A 22,288-nucleotide genomic window follows, 5' to 3' on the forward strand; every position below is an offset into this window, starting at 1 on the left:
CTCTGCAGGAAAGAGAATAGAAAATGTGGTCTTGGGGAGGAGAGGGTGGCTGCTTTAAATGGAGTTGCATGAAGGGCACTCTTGAGAGGTGACATTTAATCTGACATGTACAGAATGAAGGTCCAGCCCGAGGAACTAGCTCCCAGAGGGCACAGCAAAGGTTGCAGAGGACAGTGGCAAGGGTGTAGTGAATCAGGGGCCCCAGGGACAGCAGTCACCGTGTCTGGGACCCATGGGACTTTGGGGCCCATAAAAATGTTTTAATTTCTCTTAAATTTGAAAGGAAGCAAATTTAAAATTTAGCAACAAAGATTGTGTGTTGTTATAGAAATACAGTCATAAATATCATTTTTATTAATAATATATTTTATGGAGGAAAGTCAGAAGGTGGCCCTGCTCAGCAACTAAACAGTGCCTCACACAAAGCCAGCACTTCATCACTGTTTGTTATGTAAATTCACAAAGTGTGTGTGCTCAGTCACGTCCAACTCTTCTGTGACCCTTTGGCCTATATCTGTCAGGCTCCTGTCCATGGGATTTTTCAGGCAAGAATACTAGAGTGGGTTGCCATTTCCTCCTCCAGGGGATCTTCCCGTCCCAAGGGTCTCCTGTGTCTCCTGCATTGCTGGCAAATCCTTTACCCCCTGAGTCTCAGGGAAGCTCAACGAAGCAAGTGAAAGTCACCCGGTCGTGTCCGACTCTTTGCAACCCCATGGACTATACAGCCCGTTGAATTCTCCAGGCCAGAATACTGGAGTGGCTGGCCTTTCCCTTCTCCAGGGGATCTTCCCAACCCAGGGATTGAACCCAAGTCTCCCGCATTGCAGGCAGATTCTTTACCAGCTGAGCCACAGGGAAGCCCCAGTGAAGCAAAGTCAAGCATAAAGACTAAGACCTTGTGGGGCTTTTGTCAGGAATTTAGTTTATGTTCTAAATACAATGATAGGCACTGGAGTACTTAAAAAGAGAGGTGACGTGATTGAAATTAGGAGGGAGGAAGGGAAGATAATTTAACCTTTTACTTTACCCCATTCTGATCACTGATTATTTTTTACAACAGCATATTTTTATAATAAAACTTTTAGTTTGTAGAGATTTTTTCAAAAGCTGATCAATAACAGAATTTTCTGGTTATTCCTAAACAAACCAGGATTTGACTTTCTCAAATTACAAGGAATTGCGTTGTCTGCACTAAGCAACATGGGAGTAGAAATATAAAGCATTAAAAAAAAAAAAAAACATGTAAACCATGTCTCCTGACCTCAGTTGGGCAATGCATCCCAGCCCCTTCTCCAGTCTGGAAAGGGGCCGGGTGGCAACCATGCAGCTTTGAATATCATATCAGAAGATCTGGCATCACCTCTCCCTCCCCATGCAATCTTGGGCAAATTGCTTACTGCTGGGCCTCAGTCTCCTTGTCTGTGAAATGGGATAATAAAGTTGAAGATGTATGTTTGAGAGGTAAACAAAAATATGTATGTCAGATTCAGGAAGAGATTCCAATAAGAGATTGAACCTGACATCTTGCCTACTAACTTGGACTGTTTTTGGTGTTTTTAATCAAAATAAGTGGGGAAGGACTTTTTGTTTATTTGGTTTTGTAATGTTTTTACTCCCAAGAAGTGATATCTTCATGATTATTTACATATGTTTAATCTAAGAATTATATGTCTAATGTATAAATTAAAATTAGTTTTATTTATATATGAAACTTGTGAACATTGCATAAACCACTCACAAAGAGAGCTTTGTAAACACAAGAAAAGAAGCCTCCTTCTATTTCATTATTCATTATTCATAGCCACTGGCCACATGCGGCTGTTGCATGTTTACATGTGTCTAGTGTAAACGGATCTGTGCTGTAAGAGTAAAATACGCATCAAATTTCAAACACTTACTGTGGGAAATAAAGAATATATAATATCTCAGTAAACCTAACCGAAGCAGAAGATATTAAGAAGAGGTGGCAAGAATACACAGAAGAACTGTGCAAAGAAGATCTTCACGACCCAGATAATCATGATGGTGTGATCACTCATCTAGAGCCAGACATCCTGGAATGTGAAGTCAAGTGGGCCTTAGAAAGCATCACTACGAACAAAGCTAGTGGAGGTGATAGAATTCCAGTAGAGCTATTTCAAATCCTGAAAGATGATGCTGTGAAAGTGCTGCACTCAATATGTCAGCAACTTTGGAAAACTCAGCAGTGGCCACAGGACTGGAAAAGGTCAGTTTTCATTCCAATTCCAAAGAAAGGCAAAGCAAAAGAATGCTCAAACTACCGCACAATTGCACTGATCTCACATGCTAGTAAAGTAATGCTCAAAATTCTCCAAGCCAGGCTTCAGCAATACGTGAACCGTGAACTCCCTGATGTTCAAGCTGGTTTTAGAAAAGGCAGAGGAACCAGAGATCAAATTGCCAACATCCGCTGGATCATGGAAAAAGCAAGAGAGTTCCAGAAAAACATCTATTTCTGCTTTATTGACTATGCCAAAGCCTTTGACTGTGTGGATCACAATAAACTGTGGAAAATTCTGAGACAGATAGGAATACCAGACCTTTTGACCTGCCTCTTGAGAAATCTGTATGCAGGTCAGGAAGAAACAGCTAGAACTGGACATGGAACAACAGACTGGTTCCAAATAGGAAAAGGAGTACGTCAAGGCTGTATATTGTCACCCTATTTATTTAACTTCTATGCAGAGTACATCATGAGAAATGCTGGGCTGGAAGAAACACAAGCTGGAATCAAGATTGCCGGGAGAAATATCAATAACCTCAGATATGCAGATGACACCACCCTTATGGCAGAAAGTGAAGAGGAACTAAAAAGCCTCTTGATGAAAGTGAAAGAGGAGAGTGAAAAAGTTGGCTTAAAGCTCAACATTCAGAAAACGAAGATCATGGCATCTGGTCCCATCACTTCATGGGAAATAGATGGGGAAACAGAGGAAACAGTGTCAGACTTCATTTTGGGGGGCTCCAAAATCACTGCAGATGGTGATTACAGACATGAAATTAAAAGACACTTACTCCTTGGAAGAAAAGTTATGACCAACCTAGATAGTATATTCAAAAGGAGAGACATTACTTTGCCGACTAAGGTCCGTCTAGTCAAGGCTATGGTTTTTCCTATGGTCATGTATGGATGTGAGAGTTGGACTGTGAAGAAAGCTGAGAGCCAAAGAATTGATGCTTTTGAACTGTGGTGTTGGAGAAGACTCTTGAGAGTCCCTTGGACTGCAAGGAGATCCAACCAGTCCATTCTGAAGGAGATCACCCTGGGATTTCCTTGGAGGGAATGATGCTGAAGCTGAAACACCAGTACTTTCGCCATCTCATGCGAAGAGTTGACTCATTGGAAAAGACTTTGATTCTGGGAGGGATTGGGGGCAGGAGGAGAAGGGGACGACCGAGGATGAGATGGCTGGATGGCATCACCAACTCGATGGATGTGAGTCTGAGTGAACTCCGGGAGATGGTGATGGACAGGGAGGCCTGGTGTGCTGCGATTCATGTCGTCGCTAAGAGTCGGACACGGCTGAGCGACTGAACTCAACTGAACTGAATGTTTATATTGGTATGTTAAACTGATAATAATTTGGATACCTTGGGTTAAAACATACCTAAATTCTTTTAAAATTTGAGCATTACCTACATTCACCTGTTTCTTTTTATTAATGTGGCTACTAGCAGATTTGAGTTCCCTAAGCAGATCGCATCACATGTCTTTATTCCTGTTAGACAAAATCATCATGGTGAATTTAGCCCAGCTCTGCCTTTTGCTAGTGCAGGATAATATCCTTAATGAGGGACTTTCCTGGTGGTCCAGTGGTTAAGACTCCGTGCTCCCAATGCAGGTTCCCTGGATTTTATCCCTGGTCAGGGAACTAGATCCTTCATGCTGCAACTGAAGATCCTAACCCAGTCAAATAAATTTAAAAAAAAATTTAAATATGTCCTTAATGAGCTCTTAAAGCTCTCTGAGCCTGAGTTCCCTGCCTATAAAATGGGGACTCATAATACAGTACCCATTTCACTGTATTCTTGTGGGAATTAAACCAGTTTCGGTGAGATACCAGTGTCAAAAGCTCTAGCTTTGCACAAGTGGAACCACTATCAAGCCTTCAGTAAAGGTCAGCTTTTAGAATCATCATTCATACTGGTTTCATTCTGAGCTGTTCTGAGTATTCAGAAAATTTCTCTTTGTTGCAGTTTCTTTCTAACTGTGTCGTCGGGGCTTCACTTGAAGAAATTACGGAGGAGGAAGAAGAGGATGATGAAAATAAATCAGCGATGCCAGAAGCCTCCATGGCCAAACTGAAGGAAGGCACGTTCCAGATCGTGGGCACACTTTCCAAGCTGGACGTCCCCCGACCCGAGTTTGCCGTGGAGACCTACTGTGTAAGTCCAGGGGGGCTGCTGAGAGGGGAGAAAGGAAAGCACCACCCTCTGCTCAAATGCCCTGACGATGTGTTGCTTCTCATCCCCTCTCTCCTGCCAACGTGAGACTGTCGGAAAGGTGGGAGTAGGTCTCCCTGTGATGGAGACTAACACCTCTCATCTCTCCACTTTAAAGGTTTGCCTGCAGGGACTTCCTGGAGGTCCAGTAGTTAAGACTCTCTGAGCTTCCTCTGCAGGAGGCACAGCTTCCATTCCTGGGCTGGCAAGCTGCAGGGAGCACCCCCTTCCCCCGCCCCCGCCCAAGAAAAAGCAGCAAAGAACTTAAATGATATAAATGAGACATTCTTAGAAGGTTAGAAGGTGTGGCTCTCACTTGAACTTTCAGACTCATAAAATTCTGCATCCTGTGTTTAAAATGCATTCCGCCCTGCCTCACCCTAACATGACTTTGGACCCTGGAGAGTGTTATTTGTGGAAGACACCTCCTTTGTAATAAGCCACTAGAGAGCAACACACCATTACATTGCTGTCTTATTGAGAAGTAGTACTGCCTTCAAAAAACAGAACCTATACAACCCTTATCCTGAGACATTTAAATACCTCCAGGAAGGGCAGCCCTCCCAGGTTAACCTCTCCCACCACCCTGCCTGCCATTCTCCAGATCCTAAGGGACAGCTTTGCACATTCTGAGCCCTGGAATAGCCTTCCCACTTCCCTCCCTATATATCTTTCATGCTTTAACCCAGAATGTTGTCTCCTCCAGGAAGCCCTTCATGATTCCCCACTCCTAGTTTAGATTCTGAGCTCTTTGCCTGTCCAGATCCTTTTACACTTTTTACACCCCATTGTTATTATGTGTCTATTGTGGATTACACTGGCTGTCACTATCTGTTCCGTGAAAGTGGACACAGCGCCCCATTTATTCTCATGTGTATCCATGAATGGTGACAGACAGCACTGGCCCTTAATAAGTACTCGTAACTGAATGAACGCGTCCCCTCCCACCAACTTTGGGAACTTCACCACTTACCCCTTTTTACCCTCTCTGGCTCTTTCTTTTTTTAAAAGACTTATTTCTTTTTGGCCGTGGTGAGTCTTCCTTGCTGAGCACAGGCTTTCTCTAGTGGCAGCGAGTGGGGGGCTACTCTCTAGATGCTCGGGCTTCTCATTGCAGTGGCTTCTCCTGGTGCAGAGCTCTAGGTGTGCAGGCTGAGTATTTGCGACTCTTGGCCTCTAGAGTGCTGGCTCAGTAGCCTTGAGGGCTTCGTTGCCCCGAGGCACGCAAGTTCTTCCTGGCCAGGGATCTAACCGGTGTCCCTTGCATTGCAAAGCAGAGTCTTAAGCCCTGGACCACCAGGGAAGCCCTCTTCTATGTCTTCACTTGCCACTGGCTTCTTTCTTTCTACCTCCACATATGCTGATATCTTCCCACTAGGAAACACACACACCCCTCCTGCCTCTTTCTCTGCCCCTGGCCCTGCCACCACTGAACTTGGGAGAGGGCTCAGCACCATCACAGGCCTCACTCCTGCACTCTACAGCCCGCACCCCTTCACAGGAGGTATCCTGGCCATTGTCTCTCTTCCCCACTTCCCTGCAGCAGCACTTGGCTGACTGCCCACGTGCATCCGCTCCTTCTCTTTAAATGTAGTTTTTTCCCAGAGCTCCCTCCCCTCTCATAACAGGCATTCTTCCTAACTCTTATCCAGTCCTGCAGCTTCAGCTTCAAGACAATGCCTTTCTGATCCTTCCCCAGCCCTGCTGACTAAGCACACATCTGGCTGCTTTGTAGCCCCTCCCCAGATGTCCCGCAGCACTTTCACATCATCATACCCAAAACGAAGTCTCCCACACTCCCCTACAAAACCACTCTGCCCTGCTTTGTATGCGGGGCCTCACTGTCTATCTGTTTGGACTATTTGGCATTGCGAGTCATAGTGGGGAAAGGGGCGATGTAAACTGGCTTATGCAATAAGGACATTCATTAGCTTATGTGGCTGGTGGTCTCAAGGAAGAACCTGCTTCAGGCCTGGTGTGATCCAGGGATGGTAGCCCTTTTCCAGCTCTTTCCTTGGCTCTGTCTCTCTGAGGGTGACTTCATTCCTCAGGTTGGCAGCAAGGCTGCAACATTCCAGGGATCTGCACACCTACACAGCCACACCCTGATGAAGAAAACTTTCAGAAGTTCTTATAGAAAGGAGGATGAACTTTCCAGCAGTACCCCACACTCCCTGTCTGGAGTTGAGTCACTTGCCTGTTCCTGAACCAATCTCTTATCTGGAATCAGTAAGGCCCCTACTTGAAGTTAGAGGATGAAGTTAATTTCCCACAGGCTGAGAAAGGGAGCAGTTGAACAAAATTTGGGATCTGTTGGGAAAGAGGAAGAGGGAATGGATATTTGTAGACAACCAAGAGTGTCCTTTATACCATTCATCATGCACTTGCCCCCGTCACAGCTGCGAGCCTGGTACTGCTGTGGGCTTTTGCCTCCCTACTGTTAACTGGAAAAAAAAAACAAAACAAAACTACTCAGAGTGTAAGAACTGTGAGTTCAGTTTTGTTTGGGGTTTACTGAGGACTATAGCCTGAGAAACAGCCTCTCAGAGAGCTCTGAGGACCTGCTCCAAAGACGTAGGTGGCATATAAGGTGGTTTATTTAACTCTGCATGTAAGTGAAATAAGTAGGATTGACAACATACAGCCTTGACGTACCCCTTTCCCAATTCTGAACCAGTCCGTTGTTCCATGTCTGGCTCTCACTGTTGCTTCTTGATCTGCACACGTTTCTCAGGAGGCCAGGTGGTCTGGTATTCCCATCTCTTAAAACATTTTCCAGTTTGTAAAGCAGTATGTATGTGATTTGAGTGAAGGGGGAGTTGCTGCTGCTGCTGTTGCTGCTGCTAAGTCGCTTCAGTCATGTCCGACTCTGTGCAACCCCAGAGAGGGCAGCCCACTAGGCTCCCCCGTCCCTAGGATTCTCCAGGCAAGAACACTGGAGTGGGTTGCCGTTTCCTTCTCCAATGCATGAAAGTGAAAAGTGAAAGTGAAGTTGCTGAATCAGGTCCGACTCCTAGCGACCCCATGGACTGCAGCCTACCAGGCTCCTCCATCCATAGGATTTTCCAGGCAAGAGTACTGGAGTGGGTTGCCATTGTCTTCTCCAGAAGGGGGAGTAGGTGCAATTAAACACAAGCAATTAACACATCTCAGTAAAAGGTCGCTGCTAGTCACGAGGAGCAGATGTCTCCATTACTGATTTCGGTGCTTTTCTAGGTATTAGAACATGCAAGATAATGGGGTCATAAAAATTTCTCCTCAAAATACCTACCTCTCTGAAGGCCCGTTCTGACGGTTTTTCCCGAAGCACAGGATGCCTCCTTCCTGACCTCCCCACTGATTTCCGTTCAGGGGGTGTTGGAGGTCAGCAAGCGCAATAGCTAATGACCTCATCCTTTTAGAGCCGGATGGCTGGTGACATCCTTTAGCTGGCACCACTGCCTCCCATATCCTCTTGGTCATGAGATCCTCAACCCAGCTTTCTCTTTTTTTTTAAGAGCTCGGCTTTTTACTGGACGTGTTACCAAAGAGGTTTAGTCAAAAAGACCAAGGCCCACGTCATCATCAGACTCTTTAGATTCTTCTTTCTTTGCTTCTGCTTTCTGCTCCTCAGCTGGGGCAACAGTGGTGGGGGTAGGGGGGACAGGACCTCCTGCTGGGGCAGGTCTACCAGCCCCGCCCCCTCCCGCCACTCCTCCCTCCCCTCCCCCATCATTGCAGATGAAACTCCCCATGCTGACATTGGCCGAAGCCTTTGTGAGCAAGCCTGGCCAGAAGGCTCAACATTTACACTGACTGCTTTAATGAGGGCATTGCTATCATCCTCTGCAACCGTCACCTCATCCTCATGGAGGATGAGGGCCGAGTAGATGCTGGTGGGCTCCAAGACCGAAGCCATGGTAAGGGCGAGCGCTAGGCTGGGGTGTCAGGCACGGTGCTAGCCGCAGGGTGAAATGACGGTCTCACTCTAACGTGGTCTTAGCTTCCCTGGGAAGATCGAGAACCTTAACCCAGCTGAAGGAAGGGAGGCCTCAACCCATCTCTTGAATAGCTCTCTAAACAATGTCTCCTTTCCATTCTCCTGGCTAATTGCATTGGTTCAGATCCTCACCACTGATCTCTATTTATATCTGGATTTGATTCAGTGAATTAGTATTGAGCCCTTTCTTTGTTTGGCCTTGTTACATGGCAAGTGGGATCTTAGTTCTCTGACCAGGGATCCAACCAGCATCCCCTGCCTTGGTAGCTCAGCGTCTTAACTCCTGGACTTCCAGGGAAGTCCCTGGAGTACTTTAAAGGCCCAAAGATGACTGCAGGGCTCACAGACTCGCAGGGACTCTTCAATCTAAACTAGCAGCTCCAGGCAGGACAGTGACTTGATGACTGAGGTATGCGCACAGCCATGTCCAGAGCACTCTGCAAAGGTCAGTTTGAGTTTTCGTCTTATGTAGAGAACCAGACAAGTGAGCTCCAAACTTCTCCCCATCCCACAGATCAAGACCCATCCCCCCAGCTCCTCTGATCTGGAGATCCAACACAGTTGGCCCTCCTTTTTGGAGTTTGGGGACTGCTGGAAATGCTGGGACTGAGGCCGAGCCTCCAGGGCTGAGTAGAACTTACCAAGCAGGTAAGGGGACGAGGAAATAACATGTAAAGGGGACACCTGGGTGAGGGTATGGTGTGCTTTGGAACAGAAAGCACCAGTATAGCTCGAGCTTGGATTCTAGGGGAGCCAAGGGAAGAAGCAAGTATGGCATAAAAGGTGAGACCGAGTGGAGAACGGAAGATAGCAGGCTAGCCCGGAGCTTCTTCCTGGCTCAGCAAATGGCCTGCTAGTCTGTGAACTTCCTAGGCTCTGCTCAGTGAGCTTGTATTCACCCTGTCAGTCCAGCTCAAATGTCAATTCCTGTGAGTCATAATCACATACTCGCCTGGTCCATCAGAGCTCAAATGCACCTCTATGATAGCCCTTTCTACACTGGGGGCGCCATGAAAGGATGCACAGGCTGCACACTGCTCAAGGACGTTCAGCTGCGGGCGTGAGCAGGGGCTGAACCGTGATGTGTTCTGCTGGCTGCAGTGTGTCCTGGAGTGGGCGCCATATCATTTGTCCAAGAGCAGGTTACCTTTTTCTACTTTGTATAAAAGCTTCACGTGCTTAGATGCATCCTTGTCCACATTAGACCATAGTTATTTGCTAAAATTTTGCCAACACACGCACACCCAATACTCTGTATTGTCAACAGTCATACATCAATCATTTTTTGCCTTTCTCCTTAGGGTCAAAATCAGTGCCCACAATTATTTATTGGGGGAACAAATGAATGCACAGTATCTGATAGGATGACCGTTCTCTTGAAAATGTGCCTGTTTCAACTTAAATCCATCCAGCTATGATTTACTGGATATACATGTTTTCTTCTGGACACATCTCACATGCTTTCATGGACTCAGATGCTTCATCTTCTTTCTCTTGGAAGAGATCTAGAACACACTGTGTCAGGAACACATGACTTTGATTTCTTCCCATCCCCCAATCTTTCTCATTGTGTCCTTGCTGACTATAGCTAAGTCCCAGGTGTACCAGGACCATGGTGTGCTCTCGTCATGCTGTTGACAAGGTGAAAAATCTATGTTTGTTTCTTTAAAAAAAAAATTTATTTTTACTGTAATGTACGTCTTGTGGGATCTTGGTTTCCCTGACCAGGGATTGAACCCAGGCCCTCAGCTCCGAAAGTGCAAAGTGCTAACCACTGGCCAGCCAGGGAGTTCCAAAAATCCATGTTTGAATCAGGACTTTCAGAATATCTTCTCTCTTGCACATTCGTTCCAGAAAAGAAATCAAGTGGATAATATTATGGGCTGAATCATGTCCAAAATACGTGAAGTCCTAATCCCCCAGGACCTCCGATGAGACCTTATTTGAACATAGGGTCTTTATAGAAGGTATCAAGTTAGAAGGAGTTCCTTTGAGTGGGTCTCTAATCCAGTATGCCTGGCGTCCTTATAAAAAGGGGACATTTGGACAGAAATATAGGGAGACTTTCATGTAAAGATGAAGGTAAAGATGTGGGTGATGTTTCTATAAGCCAAGGAACGCCAAATATTGCCAGGGAACCACCAGAAGCTAGGATGGTGCTGTGGAATTTAACAAGAATGTGAGAAACCTAGGCAACGTATTAAAAAGCAAAGACATCACTGCCAACAAAGGTCCGTCTAATCAGAGCTATGGTTTTTCCAGTAGTCATGTATGGATGTGAGAGTTAGACCACAAAGAAGGCTGAGCACCAAAGAACTAATGCTTTCCCACTAAGGTGCTGGAGTAGACTCTTGAGAGTTCGTTGAACTGCAAGAAGATCAAACCAGTCAATCCTGAAGGAAATCAACCCTAAATATTCATTAGCAGGACTGATGCCAAAGCTGAAGCTGCCGTACTTTGGCCACCTGATGAGAAGATCTGACTCATTGGAAAAGACCCTGATGCTGGGAAAGATTGAAGACAAAAGGAGATGGGGTGGGTCGGAGGGTGCAGCAGAGAATGAGATAGTTAGCATCACCAACTCAAGGGACCTGAATATGAGCAAACTCCTGGAGGCAGTGAAGGACAGGGAAGCGTAACTGTGCTGCAGTCCATGGGATCGAAGAGTCGGACACAACTGAGCGACTGAACACACACACACAACCTCTGATGAAAGGCATCTCCCCTCTTGTGATTCTCCAAAAGAAGCTGTGGTAAAGAGATCAAGTTTGATCTGAAGTGTCCTGCTCTCATGCAACCAGTCAAGGATCTATGGAGGAATATCTGATCCCTGAGACAGGAGGAAGAGCAACCAGTGCAAATCCTGGTCCTTTTATGGTTGATACCCACCCACGGTACGGTACTACCAAAATCTGCTGGCCCCACACAGCAGGGAATAACTAGTTAAACACAATGATCGTCAAAGTTACTTTCATATCATATAAGACTTTTTTTTTTTTTTTTAACCATTAGAAGTTTCTGTATTGCAGGGATTCCCAGGTGGCTCAGTGGTTAAAGAATCCACCTGTTAATGCAGGAGACACGGGTTTGATCCCTGGCCTGGGAAGATCCCACGTGCCACGGAGCAACTAAGTCCATGGAGAACCAGAGCCCAGAACTCTAGAACCCAGAAGCTCCAACTACTAAAGCCCACACACCCTAAAGCCTGTGCATTGAGAAGCCTGCCCACGGCCACTAAAGATTAGCCCCCACTCTCCAAACTAGAGGAAAACCCGCAGAGCAATGAAGACCCAGCACAGCCAAAAATTAGTAAATTTTTTTTAGTTCTGAATTTTTTAAATACTCCCAGCTGTCAACTGCGATAAGTGACCTTACATTTCGAGACTAGATTTGTTCCACCTTGAGGATTCTGAAATAATCCACGTTAATCACTTATCAGCACTTCTGAGTCATTGATGGTCTATAACGGCTCAAAGAAACTGGCCCAAAGCTTGAGTTCGTTTTAATGCCTCACACATTTTCTTCCAATGTGTTCTAATTCTTCCCTCCTGAATCAGGGTTTAAACGGCAGGCAGAAATAGTACCTAAGATCTTTATGTAATTATCTTATTTGTCTGTTCCCGGCTGTTTTCATAAACTTTGTTATTTGAAAACTACACACAGAAGAGAGCCAAGATTTCATTTTAAATTTAAAAAAAAATCCTTCTCTGTGATTTTTCTTCCTGTGGGACTATCCAGGCAGCATGTCTCATCTGGAAATTGTCACTCCCATCTAAATATTAAGGTGACCCTGCTTCTTGCAACAAATTACTGTCAACTTTCTTTTTCAGGGCATGTCTCAAGAAGACCTTCTATTGCGCCTGCTGGAATGTGATGTTATCATTTATAACATCACTGAGAGCCCCCAGCAAGCAGAGGAAGCCATCTGGGCAGTCTCCGGTTAGTGAGATGCACCCTCCATCTCCAGGGGTGGGACTTTCGTGCCATATACCTTACCTAAGAGCCATCCCAGGAACACCAGGCAAATTAGAACCATGGGAGAACTGATCTGAAATTTACCTAAAAGAGGAGGTGAGATCAAACTAGTAGATATGCCTATGGATAATGTTACAACATTTACAGAGGCATATGAAAATATTTAAGAGTTTATGTGAGCAAAAATCAATTCATACTGGGAATCCCCTGGAGGTCCAGTGGTTAGGACTGTGTGCTTTCATTGCCAAGGGCCCAGGTTCAAAGCCTAAGATCCCCACAGCTAGGCAGACAAAAAAAAAAAAAAGAATCTATTCATGTTGGGCAGCACCAAATTTGAAGTGGTTAGGAGATCCACTTACAGGAGCTAGGGGCAAGAGTGAGAAAACCCAGAAGCAATGCAGTTATTTGATTGGCTACAGCTTAAATATTAGTCACGCAGTCATGTCTGACTGGGAGAAGGCAATGGCAACCCACTCCAGTGTTCTTGCCTGGAGAATCCCAGGGACGGGGGAGCCTGGTGGGCTTCCGTCTATGGGTTCGCACAGAGTCAGACACGACTGAAGCGACTTAGCAGCAGCAGCAGCAGCATGTCCGACTCTTTGTGACCCCATGGACTGTGTGGCCTGCCAGACTCCTCTATCTGTGGAATTCTCCAGGCAAGAAATACTCGAGTAGGTAGCCATTCCCTTCTCCAGGAGATCTAACTGACCCAGGGATCGAATTTGGGTCTCCCACATCGCAGGCAGATTCTTTACCATCTAAGTGACCAGGGAAGAGAGAAGCCAGAAGCTTGCAATTATTTGATTGGCTGCAGCTTAAGCATTTCCCTTATTTGGGAGAGTCTATCGACTATTTGTGCTTAGTTTCTTTAGGTTTGGGTTTGCTCATCTAGGCTGCTAAGGTGCTAGGGCCACCTCAGTCTAATGGCTTCCTTGCCAAGTTAATTTAGCAACAGGTACTCCCGAAGGAGAGACTTTTTTATTTTTTTATTTTTTTTTTTTTTGAGACTTTTTAAAATTGAAGTATAGTTGATGTGGTGGTTTAGTCACTAAGTTGCGTCCACCTCTAGTGACCCCATGGACTGTAGCACGACAAACTCCTCTGTCCACAAGATTTTCCAGGCAAGAATATGAGAGTGGGTTGCCATTTCCTTCTCCGGGGATCTTCCCAACCCAGGGATCGAACCCAGGTCACCTGCATTGCAGGATTCTTTACTGTCTGAGTTACAGGGAAGCCCAAAATTGATGTACAATGTTATAAAGTGTACAGTGTTATAAGTCATACTTTTTGAAGGTTATACTCTACTTACTGTTATTATAAAATGTTGGCTGTATTTCCTGTGTTGCACAATATATCCTTATAGCTTCTTTTATACCTAATGTTATTTTTAGTCACTCAGTCGTGTCTGACTCTTTGCGACCCCATGGACTGCAGCACACCAGGCCTCCCCGTCCCTTACCATCTCCTGAAATTTGTCCAAGTTCATGTCCATTACATCGGTGATGCCATCCAGCCATCTCATCCTCTGACACCCTCTTCTCCTTCTGCCTTCAATCTTTCCCAGCATCAGGGACTTTTCCAATGAGTCAGCTGTTCACATCAGATGACGAAAATACTGGAGCTTCAGGTTCAGCATCAATCCTTCCAACGAGAATTCAGGATTGACTTCCCTTCAGATTGACTGGTTTGATCTCCTTGCTGACTAAGGGACTTTCAGGAGTCTTCTCCAGCACCGCAGTTGGAAGGCATCACTGCTTTGGTGCTCCACCTTTTGCATGGTCCAGCTCTCACAACCGTACATGGCCACTGGGAAGACCATGGCCTTGACTATCCCTAATAGTTTGTACCTTTTAATTCCCTACCCTTATCTAGCCCCTCCCTCTTCCCTTTCCCCACTGGTAACCACTAGTTTTTTCTCTAGTTCCGTGAGTCTCCTTCTTTTTTGTTATATTCACTAGTTTGTATATTTTTTAGATTCCACATATAAGTATATTAGATAATATTTGTCCTGCTCTGTCTGACTTATTTTACTCAGCATAGTAAGTCTATCCATGTTGTTACAAATGGCAAAATGTCATTCTTTTTTTATAGTTGAGTATAGTATACAGTACTCCAGTGTACACACACTAAAATATATATCTATCTATATGAATTCTTCTTTATCCCTTCATCTGTTGAAGGACCATAGATTGCTTGCATATCTTGGCTATTGTAAATAATGCTGCTGTGAACATGGGGTACCTGTATCTTTTTGAATTAGCGTCTTTGTTTTTTCAGATATAGACCCAAGAGTGGAACTGTTGGGTCATATGATAGTTCTATTTTTAGTTTTTGTGAAACTTTCATATTGTTTTCCACAGCAGCTGCACCAATGTACTTTCCTGGCAATGGTGTACAAGGGTTCCCTTTTCTCCGCATCCTCACCAGAAGTTGTTATTTGTTGTCTTTTTTATAACAGCCATTCTAACGGATGTGAGGTGATACCTTATTGATTGTGGTTTTGATTTGCGTTTCCTAAGGCAATGGCACCCCACTCCAGTACTCTTGCCTGGAAAATCCATGGACAGAGGAGCCTGGTGGGCTGCAGTCCATGGGGTTGAGAGGAGTCAGACACAACTGAGCGACTTCACTTTCACTTTTCACTTTCATGCATCGGAGAAGGAAATGGCAACCCACTCCAGTGTTCTTGCCTGGAGAATCCCAGGGACAGGGGAGCCTGCTGGGCTGCCGTCTATGGGGTCGCACAGAGTCGGACACAACTGAAGCGACTCAGCAGCAGCAGCAGCAGCAGCAGCAGCAGCAGCAGCAGCAGTGATTAGGGATGTTGAGCATCTGTTCACATGTTTGTGGGTCATCTGCATTTCCTCTTTGGAAAAATATCTATCCACTTCTGCCCATTTTTAAAATTGTGTTGTTTGTTTTTTTGATGTTGAGTTGAATGAGCTGTTTATATATGTTGGATATTAATCCCTTATTGTTTTTACCCATTTGCAAATAGTTTCTTCCCATTAGTACACTGTCTTTTCATTTTGTTAGTGGCTGTGCAAAAGCTTTTAAATTTAATTAGGTCCCATTTGTTTATTTATTTATTTTTATTTCCTTTGCTTTATGAGACAGATCGAAAAAATACTGCTATAATTTATGTCAAAAAGTGTTCTGCCAGTTTTCCTCTAGGAGTTTTATGGTTTCCAGTATTACAGTTAAGTCTTTAATCCATTTTGAGTGTATTTCTGCATATGATGTTAGGGAGTGTCCTGAGTTCATTCTTTTACATGTAACTGTCCAGTTTTCCCAGTGTCATTTATGGAAGAGACTATCTTTTTCTCCATTGGGTAGTCTTGCCTCCTTTGTCGAAGATAGACCGTAAGTACATGGGTTTATTTCTGGGCTATCTAGTCTATTCCACTGGTCTATGTGTTCAAAGAATAGAATTTTTTAATCATTTAAAGAAATGAAACATTAATGTTCAAAATTTAACCTTTATTCATTCTACGGACACTGCTCAAGGAGGTGGGGTTGAATGTATTGGGAAGATACAAAGACAAATAAAAGTGATACCTCAAGACTTTATAGGCCCACAGTAGAGCTAAGGGACTCAGGAGAAACTTTTGTGCAGGACAGAGACTGGTATGTTGATACAAAAGGTGTCACGAGATGGATGTGACTTTAGGAGAAGAGGAATTATTTCTAACTCTACGGATTCGATTCAGTTCAACAGATGTTCCCTGATAGCAGGGGTTGGGAAGAACTTGCATGTTTTAAATGCTTTGAAAAAGGTAATAAACTCTAAGGAACAAAGTGATGTTTAGCAATTTGGTGCTTTATAATTCATATCCTTATTAAATCCAGAGTAACTGAGCTTATTTGAATTGTCATTCTATAGACCAGAAGGACAACGAAAAAAGACACAAGCACCTTACTTTGCAGTATTTTTTCTTTTATGTTAGGTGGTTCCCTGGTGGCTCAGACTGTAATAAATCTTCCTACAGTGCAGGAGACCCAGGTTCTATCCCTGGGCTGGGAAGATCCCTGGAGGAAGAAATGGCTACCCACTCCAGTATTCTTGTCTGGAGAATTCCATGGACAGAGAAGCCTGGCGGGCTATATAGTCCATGGGTCACAAAGAGTTGGACGCAACTGAAAGACTATCACTTACACTTCAATATCTTCATTTTGGGGAGTTTAGTCCAGGAGTCAGCAAACTTTTTCTGTAAAAGGCCAGGTTTTTGGCTTTTCAAGCCAACTTCTCTGCCACTGTAGCAGAAATGCAACTATAGACAAAACTGTAAATGAATGAACCGGGTTCCAATAAAACTTAAAAAAAAAAAATTAATTAATTAATTTATTTGGCTGCTCCAGGCCTTAGTTGCAGTGTCGGGGATCTAGATCCCTGACCAAAGACCAAATCCAGGCCTCCTGCTTTGGAAGCACGGAATCTTATCCACTAGACCACTAGGGAAGTTCCGTTCAATAAAACTTTATGATGGGAAAGTACTCTCTCTGGATGTGCGGAAGTCCTCAGGAGCTTAGAATGTTTGATTTCTCATTTATCACTGTGGGCCTAAGTTTCATTCAGATACAAATCGAAAACATGAGCAATGTGTCATATTTCAGAACAGAGCTTTATAATTGCCTACTCCCCACATTTTGTCCCTTTGCAAATATCAACAGATGATGTATAATTGCACTTTCTAAGATAATTGCACCAACTAAAATAATAATCAGACTTCATGTTTACTGAGTTCTCATTTTGTGCTGGTCTTTGGAAATTGATTTTTTCTATATAATACATACTCAGAGTTTTCCTTAAATTTTAATTCTTTTCTGATATAAAGCCTGGATGTATTTCAAAAATTTTAAAAAGCACAGAAGGATTTAGAAGAAAAAAAAATTTCATGCATTTCTTTCCCATCCCATCCTTACTCCCCCAAAGGAGCCTTATTTAACCCACTTGTTCCTTTTAATACACACACACAAAAATGCCTGTACTGATGTCCTTTGATTATGAATTTTAGATATTAACCACTGACTTCCCGCTATAACAGATGAGCTTCAGCACCTTATAGGATCCTTCCCATTAATCATCACGGGAACATTGAAGATTTGATCGGGTGGCCTCAGCCTGAAGCGGCTTGGAGCGGGGTTTCAGTTCCCGGCCAGAGACTGAGGTCAATCGAGGCGGTGAGAGCATCTAGTCCTAGCCACTAGACCAGGGGTCAGTGACAAGGCCCTGGCCCCTTGACTTTGCAGAAATGAGTTCCCATGAAGAAGGACAGTAGTGAAACAAGTAAAATGTTTATTAGGAGGAAAAGAGTACAAGTAAGTGTGGATAGACACGAGCGGACTCGGAGAGGGAGTCTGAGTGCCGTGGAGGTAGTTTCAGTCACTTTTATGGGGCCTTTCTCCTGGGTTTCTTTTGGCAAATCAAAATGATTTGCCAGACTCAGAGTCCATATTTGGTGTATCTGAGGATCCTCCCATGTGTGCGTGCGCATCTCTCAGCCAAGACGGAATCCACCGAAGAGGCCTATGGGTAGTGAGCATCACTTACTGCGGGGTGATGCCCCCTCCCTTTCTGACCTCCAGGGAGCCTTTCTGTGCGTCCTGTGCATACTAAGGGAGGTCTCCTGACTTCAAGAATGAGAAAAATAAGTGGTCTCTTATCTAGAGTCACTTGGACAGCGAGATCAAACCAAGTCAGTCCTGAAGGAAATCAGTTCAGTTCAGTTCAGTTCAGTTCAGTTGCTCAGTCATGTCCGACTCTTTGCGACCCCATGGACTGCAGCATGCCAGGTCTCCCTGTCCAGCCAACTCCCGGAGTTTACTCAAACTCATGTCCATTGAGTCAGTGATGCCATCCAGCTATCTCATCCTCTGTCGTCCCCTTCGCTTCCTGCCTTCAATCTTTCCCAGCATCAGGGTCTTTTCAAATCAGTCAGTTCTTCACATCAGGTGGCCAAAGTATTGGAGTTTCAGCTTCAGCATCAGTCCTTCCAATGAATATTCAGGACTGATTTCCTTTAGGATGGACTGGTTGGATCTCTTTGCAGTCCACAGGAGTCTCAAGAGTCTTCTCCAACACCACAGTTCAAAAGCATTAATTCTTCAGTGCTTAGCTTTCTTTATAGTCCAACTCTCACATCCATACATGACTACTGGAAAATCAACCCTGAACATTCATTGGAAGGACTGATGCTGAAGCTCCCATACTTTGGCCATCTGATGCAAAGAGCCAATTCATTGGAAAAAGACCCTGATTCTGGCAAAGATTGTGGGCAGGAGGAGTAGGGTGACAGGGGATGAGATGGTTGGATGGCATCACTGACTCAATGGACATGAGTTTGAGCAAACTCAGAGAGACAGTGAAGGACAGGGAAGCCTGGCATGCTGCAGTTCATGGGGTAGCACAGAGTAGGACATGACTTAGCAACTGAACAACAACATCAGATCACAGAGAACAATTTCCAACTCTTTGTTCCAGGGACCCATCTATCTCCTGCCCCAGGTTCTCAAACTTTGATACCACAGTTCTTTTCATGGGGAACTCTTTGGTGGCTCAGCAGTAAAGAATTCGCATGCCAGTTCAGGAGACTCAGGAGACTTGAGTTTGATCCTGGGTTTGGGAAGATCCACTGGAGGAGGAAATGGCCACCTGCTCTGGTATTCTTGCTTGGAAAATCCCATGGACAGAGGAGCCTGGTGGGCTACAGTCCATGGATTGCAAAGAGTCGGACACGACAGTGAGTTCCACTCCACTCCAATGTTTAAATGTGTGGAGAGCCCTCCTGGAAAATAACAAGCGTTTTGGACACCAAATACTCATGGGTCCAGTCCACCGCTATTCTAAATTCCAGTGTCTACATATTGTTCATAATCAAGCATCGAGGTGTTACCAAAACCCTCCACCCACAAACCCACAGCCCCCAGCCACAGCTCATGGGCGGCTCTACCCCAACCAGGGACAGCTGGGGGGATGGAAAATTACTTCTTTCCACAAGGACTTAAGCTAAATAGCACTGCTTTATGTGAAATCATGAGAGGGCCTGGTCCCATTAAAAAAAAAAAAAAAAGAACAAATAATGCTATTTATAGCAACATGAATGGACCTAGAGAATATCATACTAAGTGAAGTAAGTTAGAGAAAGACAAATATCATGTGATGTCACTTATATGTGAAAGCCTAAAAAATGTAAATGAATTTATTTACAAAGTAGAAATAGACTCACAGACACAGAAAAGAAACATGGTTATGGGTTGGTGGGGGGTGGATAACTTAAGAGTTCAGGATTAACATGTACACACTATTATATATAAACTAGACGAACAATAAGGATCTACTGTATAGCACAGGGTTCCATAGTCATGGTCTTATAATAACCTATAATGGAAAAGATTCTGAAAAAAAAAAAAAAAGAATGTATAGATATAGATTTTATTTTCAGTTTCTAAGAGTGTCCAACTCGTTGTAACCCCATGGACAGTAGCCTGCCAGGCTCCTCTGTCCACGGGATTTCCCAACCAAGACTCCTAGAGTGGGTTGCCATTTCCTTCTCCAGGGATCTTCCCAACCAGGGAATCAAACCTGCATCTCCTGCATTGGCAGGCGGATTCTTTACCACTGAGCCACCAGGGAACCCATATAGGTATAGATGGATACAACTGAATCACTTTGCTGTACACCTGAAGCTAGCATCACATTGAAAGTTCAGTTCAGTTCAGTCGCTTAGTCGTGTCCCACTCTGTGACCCCATGAATCGCAGCACACCAGGCCTCCCTGTCCATCACCATCTCCCGGAGTTCACTCAGACTCACGTCCATCGAGTCAGTGATGCCATCCAGCCATCTCATCCTCTGTCGTCCCCTTTTTCTCCTGCCCACAATCCCTCCCAACATGGAAAGTTAGCTATATTTAAATTTTTTAAAAAAGATTTTTAAACAACAGAGAGGCCTAGCCTTCTGATTCAAGCCTCCCACTCCACTCTCCATGAAGCCAGGGAAGAGACATAGTGGGGACCACAGGCCAGACAACCAGGCTTCTAGAACTGGACTCTGTCCCACGGCTTCATTCCATGATTCTGGGCAAATGGGAAGTGTGCTTCCCTTCCCTTATCTATAGAAACATCTACCTCCTGATGGTAAGAATTCAGTGCCTGCCTGTATTGCTCAATCATGTCTGACTCTTTGCAGCCTCATGGACTGTAGCCTGCCAGGCTCCTCTGTCCATGGAATTCTCCAGGCAAGAATACTGGAGTGGGTTGCCATGCCCTCCTCGAGGGGATCTTCCTAACCCAGGGATTGAACCCGATCTCCTGCTTTGAAGGCAGATTCCTTATCATTTGAGACACCAGGAATTATTCACGAAAGCCCATGAATTGTTGCCATTCATGCCCTGGTGGCTCGGTTGGTAAAGAATCTGCCTGCAATGCAGGAGACGCAGGGTCCATCCTTGGGTCAGAACGATCCCCTGTAGGAGGAAATGGCAACCCACTCCAGTATTCTTGCCTGGAGAATCCCACGGACGGAAGAGCCTGGCCGGCTACAGTCCATGGGGGTGGCAAGGAGTCGGACACAACTAAGCGACTAAAACACCACCATGTCAGCTATCATTACTAATATCACGAGCCCACCTAAAGATGGATGCACACCACGGCAGGCCAGGAAATAGGAAGGGGCTGGACTGTGAGCTGGGCGCTGAGGAAGTCGGATGGCTGGAGGAGGGCGGCCGGGAGCAAAGACTGGGAGGGGCAGTGAGGCGTCAGAGGGGGCGCCCCCTGGTGTCAAGTCGCTGCTTGAAAGAGGAGTCACTTCAAGCCAGGCTGGTAATGAAAAGTCCACAGCATTTTAACACGTTCTGCATGGATCCAAGTAACCACTCCGCTTTTTGGCCCCGCAGTCCTGAACGAAGAAAGCAGCCATTTCGAAAAGCGGAAGGTGTTTATTTTGGTCTCCACGGTGATGACCTGGGCGCGGTCCAAACCCCTGGACCCGGTAAGTAGTGCGCTAGCTTTTCTTTTACGCAGCATTGCGGCCTCCGTACCTTGTAATGCGCAAGCGGAGAGAGCTTTCTGCAGTTCTCAATGTGTTTACACTCCTGAACTCTGCCCCTGAATAAGCACTCCGCAGCGTTCATGGACAGGGAAGCCTGGCGTGCTGCATGTTAGCCTGGGGTTGCAAATAGTGGGAGACGACTGAGCGACTGAACTGAGAGTTCATGGGCTCCAAGCCACTCCATTCCAAGGGGCCACGTTGTTTTACAAGCCCCTGAGAAAGAAGAGGAAAATGCTGCCTGTCCAACTATAACAAACCTTATCACTTTTTATTTTAAATGTATGAAAAGCGTGCTCTTTTAGACTTACCTGTACCTATATTTTTGTCGTTTATATTCCCGTGCATACATTAAAAGGGAAAATATAAGCAAATACAAAATATAAGCAAAAATATAAGCAAATACAGTGGTTCTAGTATTCCCCAAACTTCTTCAAACTCAGAGTTCAGGGGCTTCCCTGGTGGTCCAGTGGCTAAGACTCCACACTCCCAATGCAGGGGTTTGACCCCTGGCTGGGGCAGTGGTAAAGAATCTGCCTGCCAATGCAGGAGACCCAGGTGACACAGGTTTGACCCCTGGGTAGAGAAGATGCCCTGGAGGAGGAAATGGCAACCTGCTCTAGTATTCTTGCCTGGGAAATCCCATAGACAGAGAAGCCTGGCAGGCTAGTCTGTGGAGCTGGCTACAGTCTGTGGGGTTGCAAAGACTCAGACACGACTGAGTGACTGAGGACACACTTTCCTATAAAGCTGATATAATCGGACTTGTCCGCTGATATCAGATTTCCATCTGCTGCTCTATCTCCATGCCTCTGTGCCTGTGAA

The 22,288-nt window shown here is 45.1% G+C and overlaps 1 protein-coding gene and 1 pseudogene across 3 annotated transcripts in view; one reads left to right on the plus strand and one right to left on the minus strand.

Annotated features, from left to right (window-relative positions):
* Nucleotides 1–8,362, minus strand: part of LOC121817125 (large ribosomal subunit protein P1-like) — a 13,378-nt pseudogene extending 5,016 nt beyond the window's left edge.
* Nucleotides 1–22,288, plus strand: part of AK7 (adenylate kinase 7) — a 69,373-nt gene that overhangs the window by 1,546 nt on the left and 45,539 nt on the right. For all 3 annotated transcript variants that reach the window (XM_060401466.1, XM_004017985.5, XM_027957377.2), the window contains exons 2-4: nt 4,219–4,407; nt 12,274–12,382; nt 21,312–21,406. In XM_060401466.1, coding sequence (XP_060257449.1) covers nt 4,219–4,407; nt 12,274–12,382; nt 21,312–21,406 — 393 coding nt within the window. The remainder of the gene's footprint in view (nt 1–4,218; nt 4,408–12,273; nt 12,383–21,311; nt 21,407–22,288) is intronic.

The sequence above is a fragment of the Ovis aries genome, chromosome 18 (genome assembly GCF_016772045.2).
Source record: "Ovis aries strain OAR_USU_Benz2616 breed Rambouillet chromosome 18, ARS-UI_Ramb_v3.0, whole genome shotgun sequence".
NCBI classification, from domain to species: Eukaryota; Metazoa; Chordata; class Mammalia; order Artiodactyla; family Bovidae; genus Ovis; species Ovis aries.